The sequence below is a fragment of the Filicampus tigris genome, chromosome 12 (assembly GCF_054856515.1).
Source record: "Filicampus tigris isolate MCC_2025a chromosome 12, RoL_Ftig_1.0, whole genome shotgun sequence".
Taxonomy (NCBI): Eukaryota; Metazoa; Chordata; class Actinopteri; order Syngnathiformes; family Syngnathidae; genus Filicampus; species Filicampus tigris.
Genome location: NC_141228.1, coordinates 11,605,640 through 11,621,047, shown reverse-complemented (window position 1 = coordinate 11,621,047; position 15,408 = coordinate 11,605,640). Strand labels below are relative to the sequence as shown.

The 15,408-nt window shown below is 41.1% G+C and overlaps 1 protein-coding gene across 7 annotated transcripts in view; it reads right to left on the bottom strand.

Annotated features, from left to right (window-relative positions):
* ccdc50a (coiled-coil domain containing 50a) overlaps positions 1-15,134 on the bottom strand; it is a 29,809-nt gene extending 14,675 nt beyond the window's left edge. For 2 of the 7 annotated variants that reach the window (XR_015088934.1, XM_086046915.1), the window contains exons 1-6: positions 14,829-15,134; positions 10,781-10,843; positions 7,161-7,290; positions 4,305-4,398; positions 3,096-3,186; positions 339-1,202 (exon numbers count right to left, since the gene is read on the bottom strand). Coding sequence is in view for 6 of the 7 variants with exons in the window: in XM_086046915.1 (XP_085903041.1) it covers positions 339-1,202; positions 3,096-3,186; positions 4,305-4,398; positions 7,161-7,290; positions 10,781-10,843; positions 14,829-14,883 (1,297 nt within the window). In the remaining variant the exon portion in view is untranslated. The remainder of the gene's footprint in view (positions 1-338; positions 1,203-3,095; positions 3,187-4,304; positions 4,399-7,160; positions 7,291-10,780; positions 10,844-14,828) is intronic. The other 5 variants (XM_086046918.1, XM_086046919.1, XM_086046914.1 and 2 more) reach the window with 5 other exon arrangements.
* Between the last annotated feature and the right edge of the window lie 274 nt (positions 15,135-15,408).

Here is a 15,408-nt window from a genome sequence, read left to right as displayed (position 1 = left end):
GAAACAAAGTTGCTGAGCAGCTCTGAGGTCCTTTTAGCAAACCACAGTCTTGCACTCCTACTGGAGAATTATGGCAATATTGCTCCACAAACCTAGCCTCACCCACTGAATTCTCAGCCATGTTAAAACGATCACAGTAAAAGGGAAAAAAGACCACAGCAGAAAAGAGCGAGAACAATCACTTCAAGCCATCGAATCACAACACTGACAAACACAATTGATGTGTTCATTAGAGACTTTAGTGAGATCAGCCCCACCACCTGAGATTGCCCAAGCAACCACAGCACACCAAAGCAAATCGCCCCCCAGAGAACCCAAACGGGGGCTCAGGGTGGTACCTGTCTCATCACTGGAGGGCGTACGCTTGCCGGAAGATTCCCACAACTCTCTGCTGTCACCTCTCCCTTTGTTGCTCCTGTGCTCTTCAAACACATCGTCGGGGCCAGATTGAACCCGTTGGCGGCCCCTGGCCCCCCTCGCCCTCTCAGCGTCATCCTCTTCCTCCTCCCGGGACACTCTATCCCCCCTCGGCACAATGAAATCATCATCACGTGTTCTTTCCCTGCTCCTGGTCCTCATTCGTTGTCCGTGCTTGCCTTTGTGCGTCTGCTTGTCTCTCAATTCAGGCCCGTCCTCACTGTATCCTCGATCTCTGGAGCGCTCCCTGTCTCTTCCTCCTCTCGCCGTCCTCACGTCCTGCTCCCTGTCCGACCTTTGTTTCCTCAAACGCTGGTCCAGCTCTACATCCCTGCCACCGTCTCTATCATGTCGCCTGTCCCTCTCTCTCTCCAAGTCCTTGTCTCTTTCCTTGGGACTCAGTGGAGAATCGGCTGGCCTCTCTTTCCTTCTCACCGCTCTATCGGGGTCTTCTCCCGGTACGTCACGTGCTCTCCTAGATTCTGCGGGTTCATAATCGGGGTACCTGTCCCCACGCCTGCTTTTGGGGGACAGCAGGTGATCTGAATATGGATCTGCATGCCTCCCCCGGCTGCCCTCTGCCACTAGGGAATGCTCGGGGTACCTGGAACGGCTGTGCGGCGCTGCTGGATCCTGTTTTGGGTGCCTGCTCCTTTTTGGCTCTATCGAATTATAATCTGGCGAATAATCACGTTGGGAGCTCACCGGAGAATGCACCTCATAGGGGCCTGGGGAGCTAGATGTGTGACGCGTGGGCTTGTCCAGGTCAAGAGGCTGTCTGGCAGCTGAGCGGGAGGAGATGAAGGAGACATGTTTGGAAGAAGGCGACAATGAAACGAATGATGGTTCAAGGGAGCATGGAAATGTGAAAAGCAATAACAAAAACACAACATATGAACTTCAGTAGTTAGTAAATTAGCGAGCACACCTGCCAAGGCAGAAACAACATGATGGTGGTTAGTAACCTAGAATGTTAAGAGGAGATGAAGGCAGTGGAAATGTGCATAAAAGAACATTGGAGCTCACAAATACTGCATCACACAAGAGTGAATGGTTTTAAAAGGAGCAAAATTGAAATGGGGACTAACATGACGCTAGAATGTGATAAGCAATTGCAGTGCCTGTCAGTTTTTGCTGTAGTATAGTAATATAAAGGTACTATTACTAAGATTTTTCAATCTCTGTAACATGCTCTATAATCAATTTGAACCTAATGGTAACACCGTCCAGGCAAATCTACATTTTGTACCTGTACACCTGTAAATGATCTCTTTCGATTTATCATATCATCGCTGTCCTCTGAAAAACAATTGTGCAATTTTGAAAAAAAAAAATTCACGTTAGTGCGATGTCTGTAACGCGGAAACACCATTCATGTAAAAATAAAAAAAAAAATTGACAAATGTCAAGTGTTTTTCACAGGACACCGACAATATACTACTGTGCTTGCATGCCTTTAAAGCCCACCTCCCGACATATCTGACTGCACCATCGTTGCTTGAAAATAGATGACTGATTGGCTGTGATGCTACTTGGGGCCTATTTGAGCAAGATCCCAAATAGCAGGTGCTAAATTGCATGTTATCTCACTCATCGTGACATTTGGATATCGTGACATCCCTACGCTCGACACGAAAAATAAGAGAAAATACTAGACAAAAAAAAAAAAAAAAAAAAAACTCAGCAAGATATTAGCTGCACTGACATGCCTAAGCTGCATTATTTCATCTCATAAAGGCTTTGGTGAAAATGACGAACAACAACAACAACAAAGGTTACATAGTTCGGCTTTAAAGTAGAAAAATCTGTCGTCACAATTCATTCATCTGAGGTTTGGGGGGGGAAAAAAAAAAAAATCACACTTTCTCAAACCGACTACTTGCATTTACGTCACACAGAAGCGTGCAAAAAGAACTGCCGGGCAGTTTTGCCTCATTGGCTGTCTTGTTTGTGTGGCACCAGGTTAGTGGATCAGCTTCCACATCTGTTTGCATGATCAATCACAGGGGACACAGAGCAGTCCGACTGCAAATGGCGAAAAACTGTAAGGGGTTGACTGTAGTAGTGTATCATATTATAATTCAGAGACAGTAATATTGTAATATAACTAATAACTTCCAAACGAGTGAGCAGAAATAACATACTGTATGATATTATCCTTATTGGAGGTTGCGTGGCCAACAATGGTGATATGTGGTTGATGACAGCATGAATAAGAAGAGAGGGCAGAGAAGCACCTTGAAGCCGCAGAGCCCAAACCACTCTCAGCACCATTTTTTGTTGGGTTGAGGAACAGGACATTGCTGACTACGAAAAAATAATTTCTGCAGATATAGAGTGCCTGAGTGTGACAGAGCCAAAGAGGTCTAAGTGTCCGCTTCTTCTCTCCCTCCACCTCTTTTACTAAGCACTCACTATTCTTCCCATGTGATTGTCTGCAAAGCTGAGACTGAGTCCAACCACATGCTGGGATGCTGCTCGTAACCATGACCAACAGGAATAACATCAAGTTACCCGCTTGGCTGGTCACATCTTCAATGCAAGTTCGTTGCTGCATATTTAACCCTCTTGACTTTCTATTTCAGATTTGCCTCGAAAAAGAGCTGAATGATTAACAGACAATCCTAAAGTGCACAGATTCAGACTGGGAGAACACAAAGCAGCAGTATTCGCCTCACCTCCTGGATCCTCATAGTACTCTTCATCCTGGTTTTTCTGTCGTCGTCGTTCCTCTTTCATCTCTTTCTCATGCAGCTTACGAGCAATAGCCTGCAAACACACACACGTGCGCAAAGGCACAGAGGACGCATTGTGACATGGTACTGCTTTTAATTGTTTATTTAACTGAATCGTAGGCTATGTTCAGACTGCAGGCAAATGCAACCCAAATCAGATTTTTTTTTTGCCAATGTGGCCTTTATCTGATTTTTTTTTTATACAGTATGTGGTCCTGGATCGAATACGCATCCGATTTTTCGCAATGTAACCTCAGTCTGAACGGACAGGTCTCGAGTAACAGTATTGACTTTATATTTGACTTTAAATGAATCCCACTTGAAACGTCAAGAATAAAGTGGACATTTGTGGCGATAACACAGCCACGCACGGCAAGCAGCAATAACGTGACATCTTTAGGAGACGTCTCAATGAAATGAGGACATCAGTGAGCCTTATATCACTTCCCCAAAATATTTCTACCTCCTCCCGCATCACGTCTGTAGATATGAGATGAAAAAAAGATGAGCCCCTACACGCCAGACCATATTTACTTCCCTGAACACTACCTTGTAAGTGACGTTGTCTTTTCTTCAGGGGATGCATTTGGTTCACACACCAGACAGACTGAGGTTGCAATTAATACTGTTTGTAACATGCTCCTCTTCCATCAATTTTTTCTCATTTTCTTTTTCGCTTACTTTCTGTCAATGATCATTTTACCCATTAAGGCCGGGAGTGCATAATTGCGTTTCTACCACTAAAGCCGGGAGCGCTGTTGCGTCTTTCTGCCTTTAAAGCCGGGAGAGCGTAGACGTCATTTTCTTTTTTTAATCAAATTCTCGGTCTCTTAGCAAATGAATTGCATCAGAATAGACATGTGATGGTGTCGTGAGTAAAATTCGTAAAACTCCAGGTTTTCAAGGGCACTTCCAAAGACGGCCTTAGGTTTTGGGGAGCTGTTGAGCCAGGCGCTTTAGGCCTGAATGGGTTAAAGGGCCCTTCATTATAAATGATAGGACGTCTGATGTCAGAATTTTAGGGCAGCTCAGTGGTGCTGCAAACTTGAGCAGCTTCAAGGTATGGTATGGGGGAATTCTTTTTTTTTTAATAAACGGGCGAGGCATTCAAGTCATACTAGCTTGTGTGTGTGTGTGCGTGCACCTCCTTACCGCATCCTTCTCCTCCTGCTGTCGTCGTTGCTGCTCAGCCTGTCGAACCAGTTGATCCTGAATCTCATGGGCAATCTCGTTATCTTGGCGCTCTCTGGAGTTGTGTGTGAGTTGATGTGTGCGTGGGGAGGAGAGGGAGAGGACAACGTCACTTTATTAACTGAAATAAGACAATTGGCTCCTGGGCTAAGTCGTTTGTCTTGCTTCACAGTTTGAATGAAGGATGTGGCGGACTGATTTACCAACACTCATTTGCTTTTAGACGTTATGGTGATTCAACTATGTTGCACAAAGGAATTCGTGAACACTTTTATAACATCTTTATAGCACCTTTTACCTTGAAATTACTATACTTGGCCTTAATTGTCTGTATTTCTGGTTGGATCAAGCATTATGTGTGACCTTTGTGTTACCTAAAAGTCTGGAGCAATTCCCTGCAGGTATGCACTGTGTTCCAACCGCAAATGAACTTTTCTGTGCTAACAAATTGGGAGGGGAGGTATATCGAGTTCCTAGTCTAGGAGGCTTGACTGATATGAGGAAACCTTGAAGGGAGAACGTCTCTATGCATAGGTGGTTAATCCAGCATGGAATGCACACCAATTGTTTAGAAAAGACTTTCTCCTTGAGTTTTGCTCATTGTAACAAAATGTGCAGAAAAGACAATTCTTGTCTTTGTGACAATTTAAGCGCTGCATTAAATCTGTTTTTTTTTTTTTTTTTTTTTAGAGATTAAGCACATTAGGGCTGCACGACATTGGAAAAACATAATGTGGACCTAAAGAAATGATATTTTAAAAAATCTAATCCATCCATCATCCGAACATCTTTATCGATGCACAAAAAACACACGTGGCGAAACAAGCAAGATGAATGTACTCTTAGTTCATTAACTGCAATAATTAGCATTTTCTATTTTAAAGTTATGTAGTGTTAGTGCCGCTAAATACTGTTCTACTATTGGCCCAGGACCAAGGAGGCCATACAGACCAGAATTATGTGTTGGTTAGCAGACATGGACACAACGCCGTCATGCTTCTCTTCCACTCACAGGGGCAGGTGTTGTTTGTGACAGCACAGAACTCTGACTCAGCTAATTTGCCCCATTAAAATGCACAGCGCAGAGTGATTTTTACTCCTCGTAGGTGGAGCAGTGCTAAATGGCAAAAGGCCAAATGCTGCACTTGGCCGCTCAAGTGTCTGTACTGACACTGTAACACTAGGTGGGGCACTGCTGCAAAATCTGAATACAAATCTGCAATTGGTACCTGCAGTGTCCTGCCACACATCTCAATCAAAAGCAGCAAGCATGTGAATCAAATGTGTTTTGACTGACTGCGCCAGTGAGTCAAACACCACAAAAGTGTGTTTGTAACTGAACCAAAATGTAACTTAAATGCCCCAAGAGTTGAGCAAAACAAATTTAAGACAGGAAGGTGAGCCTACAGCTTTTGAAATGCTTTTTTTTCTTATTTTGTGCTATTTGTGAGGCCACCCCAGAAGGTGAACAAAATGGAGGAAACATGTCATGACAGCCACAGAATCAGATGTAGAACCTACTGCCACAATTACACATCAGTTAAATGCAGTAATTATTTTTGGCAAGCACAACACGGCCACAAAGCTCGAGATGGTTCTCGTGTTACATACAATAAATACTCACACATATTTCGAGCAATACAGTACCAGTAAAATGACACACGGTGACAGTAGTGCTGTGAAAACAAACTTCCTGGTTCCACGGCCATTATACTGAATGTCATTCAGCTGTCTTCAATTCATATTTGACGTTTTAGTTTGATTACTTTTATTGTACTCAGGTTTATGTATTTTTAGATTTGTACGACAGGCAAGACTTAAAACTGCTACTAAAATATTTTCTGTACATTCAGTCAAATTTTACGATGGCAAAAGTTTAGCCTTGGCACAAACTAAACCACTTTACATTATTTGCTGCAGGATGAATAGTTTTGAAACAACTTGGAAGTGAAACTGCATCATCGTTCGACTTAGGAAGCTTGTCTGTGTTTTACTTATCATGTCGCAATCTATTGGGGTTCCATAGCTTATGACATACTACATTTTGAGGTTGCGAACGGTGTGCATTTGAGCTAGTTTTAGCGGTGGCGTAGGATTATTTTGTCATGGGGCATAAGAAAGCAAACTAAAGAGGGCAAACTCAGTTACTGCCGTACCTGCTCTTTTTCCATTTGATTGCTTAATATTCATTTACTTACATTTTCATACAAATATTAACTGAAATTATGATTTTATAATAACGTTATTTTATTTTTCTGATATTTAAGTAACGCAATGCATATCGGATCCCACACGGATTGTGACAAAAGTTTATCGTCCCAGCCCTAATGAACAAATAAATAAAATACATGAATAGAAGACCAACAAAAAGGACCAAGTGTCTCACAAATCTCATATCTCAAAAAACTCATACCTTTTGGGCACTCGTAAAACAAGGTTCCACTGTACTTGCATACAATTTGACTGTATTAGTCAATTATGCTAATACGTTTTCCAAAACTAGTTTCACCATTAACAGCCAATCGTCAATTTAGTAAATTCCCTGTTCATTTCCAGAGGTTCCCATGAATTACTGTTAACTGCAATGCAAACTTTCCAACTTTAAAAATTCCCAAAATGTCTCAACCCTAAACTCTGTCAATGAACAAAGGCCATTTAAACCGCTTCAAATGGTGGAAAATAAACTCCAAAAAGCTTGTGTACTTATCATATTTGAAGCTGCGAATATAGGCTATCAAAGAGTGTCAGATTGGTGAAATGCTGGTCCTGGTTTAAATGTAAACAAGCCAAGTGTGTCAGTGTGTATGAGACACCCACATGGCAACATGCTGCTTCTTGATCACGACTTTGGCAATCTCATCCTCCTCCTCCTGCAGCTTCTTAGCCACCTGCAGGTCATGCTGCACCAGCCGGCTCTTGTGGACGTTGGACGCCAAGTGGCTCTCAACTGTAACAAACGAAACAGAAAACACATTGCTCTACTCTGCTCTGAAAAAGCAGTGTCTTCACACAACGAATGGTAAATGATTACAGATCCTCGAGTTGTATTGTTTGGATTGCTTGTTGAGAACAAGATGGAAGGTGAGGACGCGGATTCGTCAGTCTCTGGTGATAAACTCAAATGACACCTGAGAAATGACTGTTTGTGGTCGCGGTGCCATTCCAAGGTTAGCGGAATGCACTATGTGGCCATAACAGAAGATAAATCTTGCTGCCTGACGCACTCCGAGCGCTCGGTAAGCATGGACAGCATCACTCACTTGCTCGTTCGTTCGCTCGCTCGCTCAGATCTGTTTCATCTGACTATCCGTCTTCTAGCCAGCTTCCTTGTGAAAAGGCCCAAATTACGTCTTGCAATTTACCAGCGTGAGGCAACATACTACTGCTGCTTTTGGGCTGCAGAGGTTAAACAAGGTGCATGATGAGTCACCACTGTTGAAAATTGAGGTAATAGTCTTCAGGTATTGATCTTGTCCCCCCCCCGAACATTGATCAATTGTGTATGTCACATGATACATGAAATATTTGAAAACTGAGTCAAGGAGCCTATTACTGAATACCTATGACATATCCAAGACCTTGAATGGGTGTCACATCATTCAGAAGACCACTACCCAAATCTGTGAGGTATCGGTGTGGGAGACTGCACGCTGGAGTTGTTATGGCTGACAGCAAGGACGCCTTACAAACTACACAAGGGACATGTGCACATACAAGACGCATGAGTGGTTCCAGTTAAACCGTTGCACTGAAATAATGACTTGTATTGAATTTCTGTTATGTTGGCATGGCATCTTGGAAACGACTTGTGTGTTCAAAAGGTGATTGCAACCGATTCAGGCTGAAACCAGATCAGTTAGGTTCGGATGAGTCTTGGTCACAGATCACAAAATGGGTTAATGACAACAAGGGCAGACAATTCTCAAGCCAAATTAGTCAAAGCTTAAAAAAAAAAAAACTGCTGCGTGACACACGACCTCCAGGCTTCTAGGGATTTTTACTCAAGCGGCGTTCCCATACGCTTGGTGTGATTGTTCAGATAGTGCGGTTCGTTTGGTCAAGGGTGAACGATAACATCTGCAACAGTGTCGTGTGAACACTGCATTGACCAAAGTCTTAAATTAGGAATGGCCCTTCAACTTAACTACATTTTCACAATTTAAAAGGTGTTGTCAGGCGTGACATGCCTTCATCAAAATACCACAAAGATAAAGAATTTAATATTTTACACAGGTTTTCTAATTTTAATGCTATATGCAAGGGTGCACATAATATTGGTCATTCGACACACAGATCTCACTGGCAGTGGCAAATTCAGGATTATTTATTAAAATACAATTAGGGATGCACCGATCGATCGGGCACCGATCATGATCGGCCGATTTTTGTGAAAAATTACGTGATCGGAATATTCGATCAAAGCCTTTTATTGCCAATCAAATCATCCGATCACCCACAGCTCATGCTTGGCTGCCGCGCGACGAAATGGCAAAAAAGTTGATTTGCTTAATACGCGACAATTTCCCTCCGTCCAAAAGCATCACTCGCGCCGCCCTGCACGCAACCGCCACCGCCCGCGCGAGCTACATTGACTTCAATGGAAACGCGCCGCCGGAAAGGCTCCCTAACGCAGCCGCGCCGCCGCTGCGAGCAGAGGGGAGGGACGCAACACAAGGCTGCGAAGCATGAGCTGCGGGTGATCGGACGTTTTGATCGGTAATAAAAGGCTTTGATGGAATATTCCGACCACCGCAGTTGGTGTGAACATAGCATTGTCTGCTGTGTGTGGAGTTTGCATCTTGTAATACTGTATATGCCATGAAAAGGTAACTCGCGCGGGGAGCATGGCCAAAAGTTTCAACACAACCAACTTAATCCGACATTTGAAGAACAAGCAATTGGGAGACTACGGTGAGTTTACGAGGCTCACTGCATGGAATAAAGTCAAGGCGGACACAGCGCAGTATAAGTGGCATTATTGCCACAGCATTGTAGGTCACTTGTGGGTAACAGACCCACTATATCATTTTATGATTCACAAAAAGATTAACAGTGACTTTTTTCTCATTGACAAATGCACAAGATAGTTTGTCTATGCACAAGACAATAAAGTTCCTGAGTCGTTTTAATTTAGGAACTCAATAGTTTATTCAAGTGAAGCCTGCATGTGACTATCTTTTCTACTTTGATTATATTCTGAACCATGCAATGTTTAGGTGTCATGTTATTTATTTGACTTTTTGCATGATTAAACCTTTTGAGACTGCTAATTATTTTGATCTGTTAAAAACTGTTACTAAAAGCTGGTAAATTTAAGTTTTTCAGTTATCTTTGTGACTGAGTAATTGTCTTGTGCCAGCAACAGTTTTGTATTTCTTCATGCTTTTGAAAATATATATAGATTTTTCTAGATATGGCAGTTTTTTTTTTTCAGATAATATTGCATAATAGCAGTCACCATTAATAAATGGAAAAATATACAGATATTCCATGTGATCGGAATCGGTATCGGCTGATCTCACTCATGCATGATCGGTATCGGTAAATAAACCTGATCGGAACATCCCTAGACAATTTTATTTATAGGGCGCATTTCATAAGAGCTGGAGCTGTTACAAAGCACTTTACAAACAATAAATAATAATAATAAGAATAAACAATAAAAGGCCGTAATACACAAGTGTTGATCATATAAATTAACAAAATACTACATACAATTTACCCCGAAACGAGCCGAAAATTTCAGGTCTGATCAAAAGCCAGCGAATAGATGTGTGTCGTCATTTTTGGACAGATTCTGCTTGAATTTCTTTGCAGGATGTCAGGTACAGTAATGTAATTTTGTTCGGTGTTTCGGTTTTCAGCATTGGTTTTCTCATTTTCCGTTTTCAGCCTTCATGTCAGTACATCCCTAATAGGCACTAAATCAAATTGGGCCCTGCAGTTTAAATCCAGGGAACATTATTTTCAAATGGGTGAAGACAAATATTGTGTTCAAGGAGTTGCACTTTCCGCTATAACTATAATGAATGAATATAATTCCCACAAACCACAGAAAATCTTACCCTTGAATACTTCCACAATTGACTGCATGGCTTCCCACAACAACCAAGGCTTTTTGTAGTTTACCCGGTTTGGCTTGACACATTATCCTGAGAATAAGCTACGTTTGTGCTGTCATCCTTTAAATAAGTCACACATAGTTTTGCAAAGAAAACACAGGCTGGCCTAGGATTGTTGCCGGGCGGCTCGTTAAAAACAGTCAACAGTGACGTTATGTCTGATGGGGAGTGCAGGAGTGTCTAAACAGCAGAGGGAGGCCAAAACCATCTCAACTGAATCAGCTTCCTGGTTGACGAGACTATCTAGAGAATGATTTTTTGGTTCTCATCAGCAACCAGGAAAAAGAATGAAAAAAAAAAAAATAAGTTGCTTACTCTCTTGTTCCTGGAGGTTGTAGGCAAGGCAGTGGTCTTCCAACACAGCAAAGTCTCTGCACACTGGGAGAAAAATAATGTCAGCCAAGCATATACAGTATTTTTTCCCCCCCAATATGCTCCTGTTCTCAGCAGACCTGTTACTCAAAGGTAACAGATGTCAGCCAAGGTAAAGTTCATTATTTCAAGCATTCAACATTATTTAATGACATTCAAACACCACCAGTGTAGTAAGTGCGTTCGTTGATCTGTTCCTTTTCTGATGCGTTTTTGTGAGAAACAACAAGATACTAAGAAATGAAAGGAAATACAATAGAACAACAACATTCAAATGCACCAGAACGTGTCACGATTTGGACAGAGTGGTTTTACTTCGCTACTTCAATGATTTTCACTGTTTAAAAAATAATAAGCCAAATGTGCCCTGTGTAAAAATGACAATGGCAAGAGCTTATGAAGTCTCATATGAAGTAAAACTATCTTTTACTCGACTGTAAAAGTGAGCATCGTTTTTTTTAACTCATCTGTAAACTTGAGCATTCATACTGAAAGGGAGCTACATATTCATTAAAAATAACAGCTAAGGTTTTGCCCATTTGCATCTGAAGATTAAAAAGTAACAGTGCGGTTTCCTCTCCGTCCGTGGCTTCTCCATTTTACAAGCGAACAACTGTGTTGCACCTAAAAATGGCAGCAGCTCAGTTTTCAGTTCAGGCTTCTAAATGTGTGTTTTTGCTGGCGGTATTTACTGTGGAAACATCCACACAGTTTACAACAGGAGTTTTGCTTTTTAAAAAAAGGTCAGCGTTCTCATGTTCAGCAGTCTTTCATACTGAAACTTCACCAGTCTGATATCTCTCACAGTCAAAGCTATTCCAAGGATATGAATATACAGTAGTTCATCCTGAGCAAGATGTTTAATAGCATACAGAGCAGACACAAAACATAGGGATACCACAAAAGTTAAAATGTAGAAAAAAAAACAAAAAAAAAGAGGGAAAAACGCCTTAGTCACACCGAAGACAATCCTCCTGTCCCGCCACATCGTATATTCACATAAAACGACTAACTGAATAATATGAAGTTCAGATCTCCCTTAGACAACCACAATGATGCCATTCTTAATATTCAATCAAATAAAAAAACACAACAAACACAAATTCAGAAATAATTTACCGAAAAATTAGAAGTATATCATTTTTTCATGAATCTCACTGAGTGGGCAGTCTGTCAATCTGGGTGGGCCCACGGGTGGGGCCCACCCGTGGCTCCGCCCCTGGTTAGGCCGCCTTCATAGATGACATAGTAAAGCATTTTTGCATTTTTAAACAGTTAATCATTACAGATGCCATTTTTTTTGTAATGATATTTCAATGTGTTTTATTGACTTAATATTACACTGGTCAACTTTTGTTACACTGGTACGTCCATGAAACATCTTAATTTGCCTATATTAAAGGGGTTTTTCACATAAGAGAGTTCCTTTTCTGTTGCTGGTCCTTCCCTCTGGAATGACCTCCCATTGGTTGTTAGGCAAGCTCCCTCTCCGTCCACTTTTAAAATCTGGTTAAATACACATTTCTTTTCTCTGACTTTTGATCAGACCTGAAATTTTCAGCTCTTTTTTGACGTCAATTGTATATAGTGTTTTATGTTAATTTATTTTCTTTATTTATTTATATTTATTATCATCTATATTTAGTAATACGTGTATCACAGACTTTTATTGTTTTTTATCTATTGTATTGTTTGTAAAGTGCTTTGTTACAGCTTTATCTGTTATGAAATGCGCTACATAAATAAAATTGTAATGTATTGTATTCCTGTGGCGGCGCCGGCAACATAAATTCTTACCTCAAGATGGAACTTGTAACACTCCGTTGTCTATCACTAATGTGTTAATGTAAAGACAGAGGTAAAATCAGAATTATAGTAAAAAGTAAGCACAGCTGTAACTGAGTCTTGCGTCATTTGCTGCGTGGCACCAAATTCTTACACGGCTGAGCAAACTACTTTATTGCGCAGTTCTGAACCTTGAAACTGTACGCCGGGATCATCGCAAACCAAAGGCCCCGGTGCATTTTTTTTTTAAATTTCGATTTATTTAACATACTGACTACAATCCCTCAAGGAGAAATTCACCTTAAACGCCTATACATTGCTTTTGCATACCACAAAGACAGAACCATAAAACACAGATGCAAGGGCAGAGACCAGGTATGAAAGTGGTACGCAAAAAGTACTGCACATAATGAGCTGGGAGTGTGGGGACGATGCCTTGCTCAAATGTACTTTGACAGCACCATTTTCATATTCTGTAACCTTCTGGTTCGAAAACCCGCATTCTCACAGATGCAAAGACAGCATGTTTAATGATTGCAGCAGTTATTTTCATTTCATATCCTATTCGAAAAAATGTTTTGTAATGGAAAATATATATATATATAGAGAGAGCGGTACATCAACATCTCTTATTTTGTTCAACCCTGGAGGTTCCTCTATACTCAAAAACACCAAAAATAAAATTGTATTTACACCATATTGATGTAAGTTGAACGGTTGCCTTTTGAAATTAAATCCTGACATATTCAACATTAAGACACAATTTACACCGCAGCGCTAGTAGAAAACTGAACAGATGCTTGGATGACCAAAGCCCCTAGTGACTCAATGAGCATGGTGGGATTTGATTAACATGTTCCTACCATATGCTTAATCTTCTTAACCTGGAAACCCACGATGCATTTTATCTTATAAGTCCTTGTAGACCAGTAGCACATATCTAGTTGAGCAACAGTTCCTGGAATAGTGCATAAAACAGGCTAACTAAAGTCGTTTACAATTAGGATTACAAATCAGAGACGAAGACTGTAGCTTGGCGTGGATGTCGTGAAGCTTTTTAAACCACATTAACAGTGAAACGGATCCCTTTCCCTGCCGATTTTGTCAACGTCCCTCTGCAGACTAGCCAATCTTGTCTCAGTGACCAGAATAACAAGCATCCAAGTGCGCAGCTGCCACTTTCCACACCCGCAACATCCCAAATTGTCATAGTATCATCTCCCATCCTGACTCAATACCTCACCTGTGTATCACCTTTGCAGTCAGGTGAGGCAAGGGCTGAGGCCAGTGGGCGAGGCAACATTTTCAAAAGTCTTAGAAAGGCGCCAGGCAATACACCAGGTTGTCAAATTCACAGTCACATGTTAAGGATTTAGCTTGACTGCATATACTGCCTTTAATTTCAAATGAAAAGCATTTTATTTCAATAAACCCTTGGACCAACAATAACATAATATACTTGTATAAATTCACTACTTAGGAGTGGCTACTTACTAAAAGGAGGCCTTCAGATTGTGTGTTAAATTTCACTGGAACATTCATTGCAGTTTTCAAATTAAGATTTTTGTTATCCTGAGATTTACCTATAGATTCACATAGCAACTGGAATTGATTAACTAATCAATTAGAACATCATATAACTCGTCCGTTTCTGTGTTTAGCAAGCTTTCCAATAGTCTTTTGACAATCGGATAATGATTAATAAGGTTTAGAAAGTATGAAACTCGGATTTAACACAAATGATCACACCTCCAAAGCTCGAGCCCCATTGACGTTGGCCATAAACTGGTGCAGTTTCACCGTTTTAAATTCATAACTTTCTTAATATTTGTTACAAGAAAATGTTACGTATCCATTAAATCACACTAAAAAGATGTGTCCGATAATACAAGTATCGCGTAAATCAATTAAACTTTCAGAACTGAGAAATATTTCTACTCTAACCGTTCCAAACATCTTACTTTACAACTCTTGCCGAGCATCCCTTTGCGTTGACACATTAAATCATACAAAAAGACTCAGATAAAAGACTCAGATTAGATTTAAGACAGGCGTCCTAGCATCTGCTAGCTATTAAAGCTAAGCGTAGAAACAACCGCAGCAGGAAACACCTGTGTTTGCTAACTTTTAGCAATAGCATCAGCTGTGCTACCTGTGTATCAATGTTTAGACGTGACAAGTCAACAAAGTGTGTTATGGACATTACCCTCTTTCACTCCAGGTAGTTTCTCCTGGTCGATGCTAACGTTACACTCAGCCATGTTGTCACCAATAAGGAGCCGATGATCGTAAATTGGCGTTTTGTTTTGTTTTTTCAAAGGTTCAACCGTCGACCGGCTGATTGATCGCCTTTAACTCATAAACACGACGGTTCAGGTGCTGAACGGTCCCTGATTGGTTTCGGTGGCCACCCTCTCGCTCTCTCACTTTTTTCCTCGTTCTCGATGGTAGCAATCCTGCCCCAGCTAGCGTGTCACGGTTTGACAAGCATCTCTTTCTTGTCTCAAGGCTACCAAGTTGAACTGTGCCTGAACACGGTTTCTGGTTTCACATGTCGAAATAAAGTATACACGTGTCCTTATGTCGTATTAAAAACGTATCACGATTTAAAGTTCTAATCATTTAAATGTCTATGAATTATTAACTTGTCACTGCCTAAGAAATGATTTTACAATAAAGATTTGACCACCAAGTAATTGCTTGTATTTTATTTTGACGACGCAAATTTCTACTTCCGTCAGAGCCCTCCTTACAAAACCTAACCTTGACGAAACACTCTTTCACTT